The sequence below is a fragment of the Artemia franciscana genome, chromosome 4, assembly GCF_032884065.1.
Source record: "Artemia franciscana chromosome 4, ASM3288406v1, whole genome shotgun sequence".
In the NCBI taxonomy this organism is placed as follows: Eukaryota; Metazoa; Arthropoda; class Branchiopoda; order Anostraca; family Artemiidae; genus Artemia; species Artemia franciscana.
Window position 1 is genome coordinate 61,920,683 of NC_088866.1, and position 15,625 is coordinate 61,936,307.

Here is a 15,625-nt window from a genome sequence, read left to right on the forward strand (position 1 = left end):
CTCTAAAAATCAGGCAAATTTTACCATGACTCTAAAAATCAGGCTCGTAGCTTTTGATTGGTAATATAAATAATTGAATTTTATATATTTGGAATCAGCATAGAAATCTAATTCTTTTGATGTATCTATTCTTATCACAATTACCTTTTTTAGGGTCACGATTGGGCTGAGTCGCTCCTTACTTACAGTTATATACCACGAACTGTTTGATTTTCTAATCTTATGAACAGCAAGTTAGTCTCTCTAAGATTAATTTTAAAAGCTAATCTCATGTCGTTAACTTTCAAACCTCCAAAAACTTGTCAGGTTCGCTTATACTTTTTTTTTAGCTAATATACTCAAATTCGAAGAGCTTTTGGGACTGTCCAAAAATTAACCCGTCTGGTGCCAATGGTAGCTTCTAGGGATAAATCTTGTTTTTCTTATGACATTTGTTGAGGGGCGTTTAAAGGGATCTTAGTTTGACCAGATGTAAAGATTAAAAAATACTTGTTTTTTTTCCATTTCATTCATTTTCCTTAAGGTACAACTCAATTCACATTTTTTGAACAGAAGGCAAGGACATTGGACTATTAAATCAAATATTCTCATAAAACTTACCAAAGGCTAGCTGGACGGTTCCTTTTTTGCAAGATTTCTCTCTACGTGGATGTTTAGTTAAATATAAACATTGACTATAAAATAATTTTCCATATTTTTATAACGATATTATAAAAAAAATTCATCTTTTTGAAAGTCATGGTTAGCTTTAATTACAATTTGGGATTCATGAAAGTATGTCAATTTTTTGGCTATTATACTTTTTTGTTTTTAGATTTTATCTCAATAAACATAGTGGAAGGAAATTGGAACTACAACCCCAAATGGGTATGGCCGACTTAACCGCTGCTTTTTATGGAAAGCAATTAACGTCCGACGAGGCACCCTCCTCCTGTTTTGTGGCTACTAAGAAACATACTTTGGTTGTTTCTACGTATCAAATGTGTATTTTAGTTCTGTTTAACACAAAAGATACGTGGACTTTTGAGGTTAGTTACTACCTTCCTTATGTCTTTCATTTGCCAAATAGAGTAACTCTAAGGAGACATATGAAAATAACAGAGAAAGTTGGTAAAGAATCCCAATTATTGTGATGATGGTTTTGGGCCTATTGTGATTGAATAAATGGTGAGGATTTTTAGCGCCAATTTAAGTAAAAATAAATTATTGAATTGCTCCGATGCTTGTACATAATCAAGTTAGATTCTAAAAAAGAGTGTAAATATTGTATGATACTTATTCTTATTATTATTTCGCTTTTTCTTGTTTTTATGAGCATTTAAAGTGAAGAATATGTCAAGTTTTTTCGTACTGATGCGAAAAAATTTGTTAGTGAGTCATATATATATATATATATATATATATATATATATATATATATATATATATATATATATATATATATATATATATATATATATCTATATATATAAAAATAAGTTGTCTGTCTGTGGATGTGTGGATGGATGTGTGGATGGATGTGTCAGGTGACGTCACCTGAAAAAACTGGATTAGGTGACGTCAAAACTGAAAAAACTAAAAAAAGGCAAAAACTACAAAAAAAACTAAAAACTAATAAAAAAAATAAAAAAGCTAAAAAACTAAAAAAACTATAAAGGTAAAAACCAATAAAAAACTAAAAAAAAAACTGAAAAAACTAAAAAAAGGCAAAAACTACAAAAAAAAACTAAAAACTAATAAAAAAAGTAAAAAAGCTAAAAAACTAAAAAAACTAAAAAAACTAAAAAAAGGTAAAAAACTAAAAAAAATAAAAAATAAAAAAAAACTAAAAAAAAGGAAAAAAACTGAAAAATAAGCTAAAATAAAGGTAAAAACCAATAAAAAACTAAAAAAAAAAAGGGAAAAACTAATAAATGACGACACTCAAAGAGAAAGCGACCAGGACAAAAAACTAAAAAAAAAGGCAAAAACTACAAAAAAACTAAAAACTAATAAAAAAAATAAAAAAGCTAAAAAACTGAAAAAACTAAAAAAAGGTAAAAAACTAAAAAAACTAAAAACTAAAAAAAAACTAAAAAAGGTAAAAACTAAAAGAACTAAAAAAGAAAAAAATAAATGACGACACTCAAAGAGAAAGCGACCAGGACAAAAGGAATGTTCGATTAGCAATCAACAAAGTACCGGGACACAGGGAGTATAAATGACGACCAGGACACAAGTAAAAAAAAAAATTAACAAAACTAAAAAGAAGGTAAAAACTACAAAAAAACTAAAAACTAATAAAAAAACTAAAAAATCTAAAAATCTAAATAAACTAAAAAAGAAAAAAAAAGGAAAAAAATAAAGGAGAAAAACAAAACTAAAAAACGAATGTATATACAGACCGGGACACCGGAATACAAATGATGACCGGGACCCGGGACACAGGGAATATAAATGACGACCGGGACACAGGGACACAACTACAACGGGGACACCGGGGGAAACAGGGGGATAACCTGACAATCTATTTATATGCAAAGACAATGGGACAGCAAAGAATGTTGTATATTCGCAAGTTTTACGTAGTTAAAACCATATATATATATATATATCTATATTCACAGGTGGGACATAGGGACACAACTACAATGGCGCGTAACTATTATGGCGCGTAACGACTTACGCGCGCGGGGGGGCTTGGGGGGGGCGCGAAGCGCCCCCACCAACTAGGTGTTGGGGTGGCGCGAAGCGCCACCCCAACAGCTAGTATATATATATATATTCGCTCAGTCAAACAAATTTTAGAAATAAAACCGGGGTTTGTTGTATTCCCCCTCTTCCCCCCGGAAATATTCTTTCCCCGTGGAAATATAATACCTCCATACCATGGGCGTAGGCCTCTTGTCTTGAGCGGGGCAGACAATTCTGTGATGGAGGAGGGGGTTGCTTATAAATGCTTCCCGAAGTCCTTTGAATAAAGGTATTCAGAAACTCGTCATTCTGTATTTCGCTAAAACTTCGTCTTTAGCATTTTCCATGTTCTACGTTTCCTACTATACTATAATATATTAAACTTACTATCCTGCTTCAACTTTCTAGTAAACATAAATGCCATAAAAGCGATTTGACACAAATCACATAAAAGTTAGATAACAGCCTCTTCTTCTAAGAATTCAATTCAAAAGTTTACAGTTCGGAAAAATTAAATATCAAAATCGGTGTAGGGGAGACTGGCCCTATTTAACCGAAGCAAATAATTTCAATATACAAATTTATGGGGACTTCAGGTAGGTGATGAAAGCTGTGACAGATGACACTGTGTGTTTTTAAAATGTCTTGCCTTGATTAATGCTCTTACCAAAAATATCTGATTGGATCACGTTTTATGATGATTAAATCTGGAATTCTGTTCAATTTTTGTCTGAAGGTGTAGCCTAATCACGAATACTAGAAAAGCTGCAAACTCACGTTGTATTCTCTTATTATTTGCCTGTCTTTCGACAACTTCCGAGACGTTCCATCTTCACTGGTTTGCTTTTACCATTTTTTCATTCCGCGGGATGGCAAACTCCTACGTTCGGTTACAATACCCCGGGTAGGCTCGGCATGCCGCACCAAGATGTCCGAGAGTGGGCTATGCTGATAAAAGCTGTTTAGACAGCATATTTAAAGGTTGAAGGCAAGCTCAAAGCACAATACTTGATTAATTCTGGCATTGTTTAATCCTGCCAGACCAGTAGGTGAACATGAATTCTATTTTTTCTGTTAATTTTCATTCAAGATAAAATGCTGAAAAGTAAAACAGATGAGAAAAGAAAGAATAGGCGGCTGGGATCCAGAAGAAAAGAAAACAACATTTTTTAGTCGGCAAAAACTCATTTGGATATTATGGAAGTGCCATGGGTATCTTCAGAGGAACGCGGCAAGACTACATGAGAAAAAGTTGAAAAGCTAAATATCCTTCTACAAAATCTGGCCCTGAGTCTATTAACACACTGTTACAACACGTGATAAACATTTAAAGAGGAACTAGAAAAAGGACTAGAAACTTGCTTGAAAACGATTGCTGATATGCATTTCGACTGTTCTCCCCAAGAAGCACGTAAATTTGCATACACTTATGTCATTATTAAGAGTGTAATATAAAAAAGTACTGTAAAAGTACCGGATTAGATTATATGTTAGATATAAAAGTTCCGGATAACAGGAAATACAAAGGTAGTGGAGACAGTGGAGGAATTGCAGATAGAGATTGGTACCGCGGTTTTATGGATCGCCTTAAAACTATCAGTAAGAACACCAGAAGGTAAAAGTGTATGACGGGCAACTGCTTTCAGCCGTCACAGAGTAGGGGCTTCCTTTAACAACCTGGTGCGAGGTCTAGATAAAACATGTTCAGATTAGAATACATTTGGAATGTTGACGGACTGAATCTGAAAGCATCCAAAAGCCTGGTAAAATCGTTGCACAGTGAGGCCAAAAGTAAGTAGGGAAGGTCACATCAGGAAAAAAAGATCGCTTGACCACAATTTGTGTAGGTCTTAACTCATTAGGAAAACACTCTCTCCTTTGCTTATATCCCCAGGAAAACAGTATTAGGAAATTTTACTCCAGGCAGCTTTGCCAGGAACCATCATGATCGGATCAAAAAATAATTCTAGCTGCATGACTGCTTCTCATTCATTGCTTTACTTGGAGCATTTTATCAATCAAATCAAACCTTCCAAACAGTCGCCTGTGCATCTGAAAATAGACGACCAGATCAGCCGATACACCGTTGGATTGCTTGATCAGTTGCTAAAACTAACGGTGTTATACTTTTAACTGCCCCTCTCTACACTAATCACAAACTACAGTCTTTAAAAAGGATAGTCATGGGGTGCCTTAAGGCCTACTACAACGAGGAAGCCGCTAGTTTTATGACTGCCCATAGATGTAAAACTATATTAGTGTATAACATTACTGAGTTGCTGGGGGGAAACCATATTCAAAGGCTTTCACTCCTGAAAATATAATCAGTAGATTCAAAGCAATTGGAGCCAACCCCACCAATAGAGATTTCTTTAAGGATTATGAGTTCCTTTCGTCATATGTCTCAAATAGAATGCCTGCCACATCTAGTAAAGCACTGCTGTGTGACATTCAGACTCCTTCTTTAGTATTAGACCCCGAAGCAGACGCAGCACAGGCTCTGTCTCTAAATGAGAAACAAAGGTCAGCAGATGATTCGTTAAAAGAGATCGTCCATGCAATCCCTTTTCAAAATCAGGGTATGAGGCCTATACCCTGATTCACACAAGAAAAAACTTTTGTGTGTAATTTTTCTAGAGTTGCCTGTATTGACATTCATTTTATTTTTTGGCCTAGTCGATTCTGGAATTCGTGCCCCGCACTGTACAAATGAAAAACAAACTTATATTACAAAAAATCCAGTCAAAAATAGTGCTATTTTTAGTTGAATATCTTGCTAAGACAGCTTTCAAAGTTGAAATGACCTATTCCATCAGCCTGGATGTTACAATTGACCCGTAAGGTGTCTACTTAATTAACCAATGACTGCATACGAATTCTATACATTTGAACTTCAACTTTATTAGTTCATTTTGGCAGTCTTTTTTACAGTTTATGGTCCCTAATTCTAGTTAGCAGAGAATTTGAGAAACATATATTAACGGTGCTGGGAGGAGGAAACAAATTTTCCTAAAGTCGGGACCCATCTAGATCGTTTTTTCACACCAGAAAATGTTAGTATGTCAATCAGAAAAAGTACTGTGCCGTTTTGGAAAAATCTTCAAGTATCTTCAAATTTAAAAATGAAAAGATCCTTCGCAATTCTGAATATTCATGGTCAACAGTTGAAACGAACTGAAATAACAGGGAAGTATTTAATATGCGATAACACCTCTCCTCGCGAATATCCCCTCGCGATTAATTGGAAATCGGAGTTGTTACGCACAGTTCATTATGACTTGTCATGACATCATGACATCCATATTTGTGCTCAAGTTTATTTTGAAGGTTTATTCTTCGCTTATTTCTAAGAAAATTTAAAGTAACATCAATGACCAATACTGCTGTTTTACCCTCACATGCATCACGCCTCGTCGCGTAATCAAACTAATTATGAGAAAATTTGTATTTGTACTTTTCCAAGAAAAAAAAGTTAGAGAAAACTGCTCGAGGAAGAAATTTGAGAAATTTACTTGAAGTGTTTATTTATTTGTGGTAGTAATCCTACGCATGTACTAAGACATTCTTTTTGCTATTAATAAAACTATAATAATTGCTAATTATATGGTGCTAAGTTGAAAACACGTGGAAATGTGTCTATTGCGCGTAACTAGTGAGGGGATGATGAGCGATTAATGACCTTCAAAAATTTCTTTAACCAGGTCTAGATCCAATTAGTCTGGGAAAAATAAGTTTATTTCAAACTACCGGCTTGATCAGATATGTGATTAGACGGGTTTAACTGAAATTCATGGCCCTTTATTGGGATTTTATAGTTGTAAAAATATTTGTTTGGCCCTTTGAAATAAGAATGTTGCCGAGTATAACTAGACAAGTTATTCTTATGTTTTTTTTTAAGGTAATAAAACAAAAATAAAAATGATAAGGAAGAGAAAACGTGACCAGTGAGGCAAGTAAAAAGCCAGTGAAAAATAGTAGAAAACCGTGCAAATATTTCGGTTGAGACCAACATACTATAGACCAAAGTCCATAGGACAATATAAAAATGAAACTTCTAAATTTTTGCGTTTGTTTTAATTTTTTTTTTCTATTGTCCTGTGCACTTTATTTGTATTTTTATCAGTTTATTGTGCACTGAAGACGGTCGAATGGAGGTCTTGACAAAATACTTGTACAATTCTCTTCTATTTTCACTGGCTGTTATTGTACTCCTTTTCTTTTTTTACGATTTTTTTTTTCGTTTTGTCATCCTTAGCCAGTGTGGTCTCAGAAATTGTTTACTAAGGCAACATCTAACAATAACTGTCAGTTTATAGCTATATATTTCGGATTTTGATAAAAGTTGTGTTTTTAAATTTTGATATAATACAATCTCTCGTTAATTGTATCTAATAGGTTTTTTTACTATTATAGCCATATTAAAGTTGGAAAATTTTTGTTGAATCCAAAATCATTCATTTTCTCAAAAATAGTAATGCCATAAATATTGCGAAAAATAATGTGAAACAATGAAATAAATAATGTGAAAATACTTTTATTTAACACAGCTGTGGTTATTACTACTAACCCAAATTCATCGTTGCCTTCAGCAACTTGAAGCCAACATTAGCAAACCCTCCGTCTCCATCCTTCCTTCTGGTCTTAAGTTTTGTTTCAAACTTTATTTAGGGCGTGTTCCAAAAGGTAATTATCATTAGTAATAGTAATTATTGATTATTACGTCCGTTCTAAAACTCCAGCTGATAAAAGGAACTTTGTGATTTTTTGTACTGTAAGTGAAGAAGGAACAACATTTTAACAATTTTTACCAATTGCACGAATATAAAACTGATTGAATTTATAGCTATGAACCCTTTTAATATGAATTTAATATTTAATGTCAATTATAATTAGCTTTTGGGACGTACATTTAATTTGTTTTTCGACGAAATACCTTAGATTAGGTATTTTTTCCCAAGACCAATTGCTATGACGCTATGACGCGCACTCCTTTCTATGACGAACAAATAAGCGTTTAAATGCGGATAAGTCCAATTATTGGACAGTGAAAATACATTCAAAAGTCTGGATATTTCAAACACATACAGTGTTCGTCATCTGCGGATAATCTAAAGTATTAAAATCAAAACTAACTTATTTGTACGAGATAAAATAATTACTTCCAATTCATTCCACTAGATTTGTCAGAGAGAGCTCAATAACTGAGTTCATCCAAAGTCTTGAGTTGTACATTTTCTTCTTTAATATTGCCTTTATATAAGTTAAGGTATTGCCATAATGTAAGTTAATGCAATAAAGGCAGTAAAATCATCTTCGTCTTCTATTTGCAAAAGAAATATTGTTATACACTTGATTGGTCACATCTCCTCATGTATACGGCGTATTTTTGACGTAATAAATGCAAATTGTGAATAGCAATAAAATTGGATATTTTTAAGAAAAAACAGTCTATAGAATAGAATGTGTAGCACACCTTCTATGACATGTTAATTAGTTCAATGGTTATTGTTTTAAAATATTCAGAAATGATCTCTTTATTAAGTGCTTTTCAATGTTAATTCGGTTTGAATTCATAGGTTTTTTAAACGGATTATTTTCTTTATCGCATGCGCTATGTTTAAAAGAAAGAATCGGCAAAGAATGTTCATTTAAGTAAATGAAAAAAGTTGGGGAAATTGCGGCTTATTAACTTTTCATGTTAATCTAATCACTTTTGACTCTTTAAGAGGGTACTATAACTTTCAATTTCTGATTGACCAAACCCTCTCCAAAGTTCCTACGACGACCCATTCTATACGAAGGGTTCGTAAGAAAAAGATAAAACACTTGGAGGCTTCATCTTTCCACATATCCTCAGTAGGTGCATATTGACAGAGCAATTTGTACGCTCAGCAATTCTTGGTTTAGAACATTTGGATTTAGGCTCGAGTAATACTGCCGCTACTCTTGTCAGTCGATGAATGAAGTACATGTGTTTTTCGTAACACTTACTAAACCTTAAAAACCATTTAGATTCTCCCGCTTTGTTCCAGAGATAGACTAATTCAGTTTTAATGAAAAACACCATTAAAATTGTGATTTTTTTTTTTCAATGAAACAGCGAAGAATTTTTACAGGAAATGATATTCACTAAATGGTTCTAGCATACCTTCTAGGAGATTGTTAAAAAATCAATTGAGCTGTTTGACAATTTTGTGAGCTCCTTGTGGGGCTATCTGCTTTGATTAGAAACTTTGTCAACATAGGGGCGTAAAATTTCATTGTCTTTTCAATTGAATTTCATACTCAAACCACAGATTAAAACAGCTCTTGATTTTGGCTAGTTCCCTGGGAGAATATGATAATGGGCAATTTGTCTTTGAGACGGTCAGCTGATGCTAAGGCTTGCAAAATGATTTTAAGGTATCAAACTCCCTTAAGCTATAAGAACCATTTTGTCATTATATTTCTCATGTAAAGTTCTATGGCTGGGAATGAACAAAGGAAAAAATGCTAAATAAAAGTTGTCAAAGGGCCGCCTATCACTTGTTACCTGCCGAAAACTAAGCCTGAGCGGAATGCCGTGTTCTCTAAATAATACCGACATACAATTCAAACTGCAAAGGGCATTAGAAAAAAGGGAAGAAATAAAAAAAAAAATTATAAAGATAGAAAAAAGAAGGAAAAAATAACTGAGAAATTAAAATAATGTATTTCTTAAAGATTCAAACTTTTTAGTTTGCTCAGGCAGAGTATTTGAGATAGCAGAAGTGGCAGATTTCATCCCTGGAATTTTATTCCGGTAATGAGTTCAAACAAAAATATGTTCAAAACCAATCCAAACATGAAGACTAAGAAAACTGATTGCCTTGACCAAAGTAAATAGAAAGATGATCAAACCTTTGGCTTAACAGGTTTCATCTAGGGATAAAAAGAATAAATATAGATAAGGATATTATCTGGGAACCGCAGGCAATATAGTTGGTGCGGTAAATTTAATAAATTCCATGTGCTGTAAATTCCATCCGCTGTAGCCCTAAAAGCTAAACTCAAGTGGGGGTGCTGCAAAAATAATTACAACAGAAATGGGAAAATGGTAATAGGTAGAATTGAATAATAACGAAGTTAACTGTTAGTTATCTTTAGAGCCAAGAATTAAGGGAGGTGAAAACGTGCATCAAAGTAAGCACGAACAACCTAACACATACAAAACATTGTATTTCATGACCCGGAACACTGTAACAGTTTGTTTTTTTTCCATTGTTTTTATCTTTTCGTTCATGACAGATAAAATAAGAACTATAAATTAAATATGAAAAGGAAGCTAAATAGTGTTATATAAACTTAGAGTGCCTGGCTTGCACCCGGAATCTCCCAATTCGTGTTATCGCTAGATGGAATTAATGGCGTTGTTAGATGTCTTGCCAAGATCCTGTAGTTATGTGTTGTAACAATGAAACTAGTTTTTATTTGATCTAACAGAATTAGTTTAATTAACAGGAATTGAAAACAGAAACTAATATTCCGGAGAAGGATTTGGTAAGAGCTGTACAAGCGCTGGCAATGGGGAAACAGCAACAGCGAGTATTGACTAGGCTCACAACTGATAGACCTGGCACAGGGAAGGAACCGACTAAGGAAATTGAACCCAGTCATCAGTTTAAAGTCAATGATGGCTTCACCTCCAAGCTCTATAGGTTAGTATTTGTTATCTTTAGATAGTTTTAAGAATCATTTCATCAAAACAGCTGTCATGAACACTGACAAAATCTAAGAAATGATGCTGGTTTTTTTTTACATTGACTGTTATCCCCCTTAGGGGTGGCTTTGTAATGAACAAACCCTAGTCAATAGCAAACAAAAATTTGAGAAGAAGATGTAAAAAAAAACTTTCAAGTGAGGCATAATTTTGATTCGAAACTGATTCAAGATTAATAACTGTTATATGTATTATTCTTAATCATAAATTTTTTTTTACGACAACAAATTTATGGGTATTCTGAAAAAAGTGTGAAACTCCACAGAAATGGTTTCAAATCCCAATCAAAAGTGCACCTTCTCAAGCAAGCACGTTGCTCTTATAAATTTCAGTTGATAGTCAAATCACAAGAATATCTTTTGACCGTAATTGAACTGGGCTAATTCAAAAGGCGTTTATGGGACATTAGATTTACAGTTAATCCTCTTAAACTAAGCAAATTCTGTCAATTGGTCTAATCCATTCTTCTATCTTCTCTCTTGTTCTATTTGATTGTTCTTATTCTCTCTTGTTGTATATTTGAAGAATGGATTTTGAATAGAAAAATAATTTTTCCGCTTCTTTGATGTTTAAAGAAATTTTTCTTGTAAAAAGAACGTCCGAAAAATACCAAGGACGTCAAGTATCAAGTGTTCAAATCGTATACGGGAATGCAATTATTCCTTTAAAAATATTCATATTTTAGATATTAGTTTTTATTAGTTGTTATAGAACGTAGATGTCGCAGCTTTCTTTAAAATGAGCCCTTAATAGGCTCTTTTTTGATGTCCGAATGCTAAGCTAGCTGCGGAGGAAAAAAAAAGAAAAAAAAAACTGCTTTCGATGGAGAATATTGTAGTTGCAGCCAATTCCCTTGTTTATCAAGCCAATGGATTCTTCTTCTTCTTCATGCCAAGGGACTGTAAATTGCTTTTTTAAGGATTTCAGCCAAGGCAGTTCCCATAGTGTACATTTTTTCGATCTGGCACAATTTTTAAGGATTTATGACTATTATTTTTTGTTACTATGGGTCTTTTACTTGATTAATCAAAAAGAAAAACTTTCCATAAAATAAGTTTTAAAAAAGTAAAGAACTCCATTAAACCAAAAATGAAGAAGAATAGAATCAATAATCTACCAAGCATACAGCTACCACAAATCGGCATCAATAAATAACTGAATCCAAAAACGAATAGAATTCAAAATAAATAACAGTTTCAAACTCAAGACGAGCAGAAATTAATATGTGTAGGGTTCAAAATTCCTATGCTTTCTAAAAGTCAGAATATAATTTGCACTTTACTGAAAAAATTCAAATGATTCTGCATTGTCAGTTTAATATATATATACTGATATTTATTCCTTAAAATCTTAATCAATTTTTGATTTGTTAAAGCTATAACAGTGAAAACATTTAAAAAAAAAATCAGTAAATTGCATGAGTTTGACTCTGTTGTTTATTTTAATTTCAGTTCGTTTTGGGTTCTATTTATTTATTGATGCTTATTTATGGTAGTTGTATGCTTGGTAAATTATTTAATCATATTGATCACATTGTTATATAATATTTAGACTATTTTGAATAGAATGGCTATCTAAAAAATTTTATTAGAATTTCAAAATCACATTAAGGAGCACCCGTATTTCAGAGGCATGATTGACCAATGTCGTTGTTTTGGCCTCTAGTATCCTAATTAAATGACTTATCTTCCTGTTCTTCCATCCCTTTTTCAGCTGTGAAAAGCACCCATGTCTTGGCTAATCTACTTTTTGTGTTTCCATTGCATCCAAGATCCTTACTAATAGTGCTACATGGTAAGGCACCTTATATCTTTGGATTAGGTTACTATCATTTCTTTGTGGCTGTCATTTCATTGGGGTTCTCGTTATGCATCATCCTTTCTTCACTTATTTAGTCGTTAGTACATTTGTTAAGGTTAATTCCATCATAATGAAATATTAGCTGCACGAAACGTAAATTGTAAATGACTGATGAAATTGCGGACTCCCTTGTTTCTATTGACATTACAAATGAGTTGCCATATAGAGATTTTGTTTAAAGTTAGACTGTTAAATATTCCAATGCCATTGCTTGTCAACTACATTAAATTCTCATCTAACATACTAAGTATGAATTGACGGTTTCTCTGATAATCTTTCAAAATTTTCAGTTATATTTACCTTTATTATAGGCAGCGCAATAGCGCTGCCTAAGTAAAGAGCGGTTTGGGCACAATGTACTAGTTTTTTTTTTTTGTTTAGACCAAGGCACTTCGTATCGAAGGAGTTGTTATAGAAACTTTGAAAAGGGCTCATTCGATTGAAAATTGAAGGGAATAGTGCTCTTTTTAATAGTCAAAGTTGATCGAAGGGCAACTAACTCCCTTCCTACACCCAACGCTTCCCCAAACACATCCAATCAAACTTTTACGATAGAAATTTTGTTGAACGTAGTTCAAATGTCTGAAAATTATATATTCCTCCCCACAGCCCTCAGGGCAAGGATTGTAAGCTATGTCCTGGAGAAATATAAGGTATCATAGGTAGTGCAATAGCGCTGCTTAAGTAAAGAGCGGTGCGGGTACAATGTATTATTTTTTTTAAGACCAGAGCACTTTGTATCGAAAGAGTCGTCGTGAAAACTTTGAAAAGGGCTCATTCGATTGGAAACTGAAAGGGCTAGTACCCTTTTTAATCGTCGAAAGTGACTGGAGGGCAACTAACCCCCCTCCCACGCCCAACTTTTCCCCAAACACATTCAATCAAAATTTTGAGATACCTATTTTGCTCAACATAGTTGGAAAATCCATAAATTATGTTATTGAAAATGACAACCCCCCACAACCCTCAGGGCAAAGGTTGTAAGCTATACCCTGGGGGTATTCAAGGTTTATATAGAAAAGGTGATTGTATAAACTTCAGAGGTGGCATATAGGAATCGGTAATTAAAATTCTAGTGCTCTATTTAAGATTCAGAGTGATTTGAGGGTGGATACCCCCCTCCCCCTCGTATTTTCCCGAAATAAATCTGATATAAATTTTTGAGATTCTTTGAGAAACTTCTAAAGGGGCTTATTAGATTGCAAATTGAAGTGGCTAGTGCCTCTTCTAATAATTGAAAGTGATTAGAAGGCAACTAACTCCCCTTTTACACCCACTGTTGGAGGTTCAACGTAATTGAAAGGTCTGGAAATTATGTCGTTGAGAATGACAATCCCACAAAGCCCTCGTGACAAGGGTTGTAAGTTATAACCTGGAGGGCATATAAGTTATACATAGAAAGGGTGATTTATAACATTTGGAAGGGGCAAATTGGAATGGTAATCAGAAGTTCTAGTACTCTTTTTAAGATTCAGAGCGATCAGAGGATGGATATCCCCACACACCTCGTATTTTCCCGAAGTGCATTTGATTTTAATTTTGAGACAGCCGTTTGTTGTAATAGAAACCTCGAAAACAGCTCATTTGATTTGAAATTGAAAGGGCCAGTGTCCTTTTTAAAAGTTGGAAGTGATTGGAGGATAACTAACCCCCCTCACACGCCCGCTATTCTCCCAACCATATGTGATAAAAAATTGGAAATAGGGATTTTGGTCAACGTACTTGAAAGGTCCGGAAATTATGTCTTTGGTGATAGCACCCCTCCCCCACAGCCCTCAGGGCAAGAGTTGTAGGTCATGCCCTGGGGGCACATAATGTATATATATAGAAAGGGTGATCGTATAAACTTTGGAGAGGGCTCCTTGGCTCTATAATCAGAAGTTTTATTGCCCTTTGTAAGACTCAGAGTGATCGGAGGATGGATAACCCTGTCCTCCCACATCTCATATTTCCCGAAATGCATCTGATAGCAATTTTGAGATGGCCATTTATTGTCGCAGAAACTTCGAAAATAGCTCATTCGATTGGAAATTGAAAGGGCCAGTTCCCTTTCAAATAGTAGAAAGTGATTGGGAGCAACTAACCCCCCTGCTACTCCCAACATTTCTTAAAACACATCCAATCAAAATTTTGAGATAGTCATTTGAGTCAACGTCCTTGAAAGGTCCGGAAATTATGTCTTTGGTGATGGCACCCCTCCCCCACAGCCCTCAGGGCAAGAGTTGTAGGTCATGCCCTGGGGGCACATAAGGTATATATATAGAAAGGGTGATCGTATAAACTTTGGAGAGGGCTCCTTGGCTCTATAATCAGAAGTTTTATTGCCCCTTGTAAGACTCAGAGTGATCGGAGGATGGATAACCCTGCCCTCCCACACCTCATATTTCCCAAAATGCATCTGATAGCAATTTTGAGATGGCCATTTATTGTCGCAGAAACTTCGAAAATAGCTCATTCAATTTGAAATTGAAAGGGCCAGTTCGCTTTCAAATAGTAGAAAGTGATTGGGAGCAACTAACCCCCCTGCTACTCCCAACATTTCTTAAAACACATCCAATATAAATTTTGAGATAGTCATTTGGGTCAACCTACTTGAAAGGTCCGGAAATTATGTCTTTGGGGATAGAAACTCTGTGAAGTGTGGAGGGTGCAATTGCTCGTTTCACGCAGGAGCAGAAAAATGTGCCAGAATTGATACAGCTAATTGGAGTGAGAGCTGATGTTGTACTGACTGCTCCTCTAAGAAAATGCCAATCAATCAGGTAAATTCTTTAAATTCACATGTTTTATCTTCACCTCGCACCCTTCGTTCTCCAAATTCAAGGGCTAGGATGCTTAATATCTTAAAAGAGCTCAAATCGCCGGTGCTCCCCTCTTCGCAGAAGTTGACTCTAGCCTCTCCCTATTTACAACATGAAGTGCGTCCCCCCCTCTTGAAGTTTCTTGTCAGACTGAGTGCCAGACCTTTTCTTCCGTCGACCCATCCTATACTTTGAACACCACCATTGGAAAATTACACACCTGCTCACGTGAGGTATCAGTTCAGACCGAACCTTACTCATATGTTACCAGAGAAAATTTAACGTATCCAAATCCCTGTGTTAAAGATTTTGCTTGCCAGACAAATCTTGATATTCTTAAACCATTAAAAGACAGACTAGAAGAGTTATTAAGCTAGATTTCGACCGTAATTTCTTAAAACAGTGATATAACAAAGAATAATGAAGTCAATCAAGTGAAAATAAAAATTTAGAAAATGCTATATTGCCCTTCGTAAATTCATTAGAGAGGTCAAGGGTGTTTGAACCAGTGACAAACCAGGTGATTAGCAATGACATTGACCGGAACGGTCAA

The 15,625-nt window shown here is 34.5% G+C and overlaps 1 protein-coding gene across 3 annotated transcripts in view; it reads left to right on the forward strand.

The window, feature by feature from the left end:
- Nucleotides 1–15,625, forward strand: part of LOC136026691 (cullin-3-A-like) — an 87,240-nt gene that overhangs the window by 57,000 nt on the left and 14,615 nt on the right. For all 3 annotated transcript variants that reach the window (XM_065703439.1, XM_065703441.1, XM_065703440.1), the window contains 2 exons: nucleotides 815–1,028; nucleotides 10,153–10,349. In XM_065703439.1, coding sequence (XP_065559511.1) covers nucleotides 815–1,028; nucleotides 10,153–10,349 — 411 coding nt within the window. The remainder of the gene's footprint in view (nucleotides 1–814; nucleotides 1,029–10,152; nucleotides 10,350–15,625) is intronic.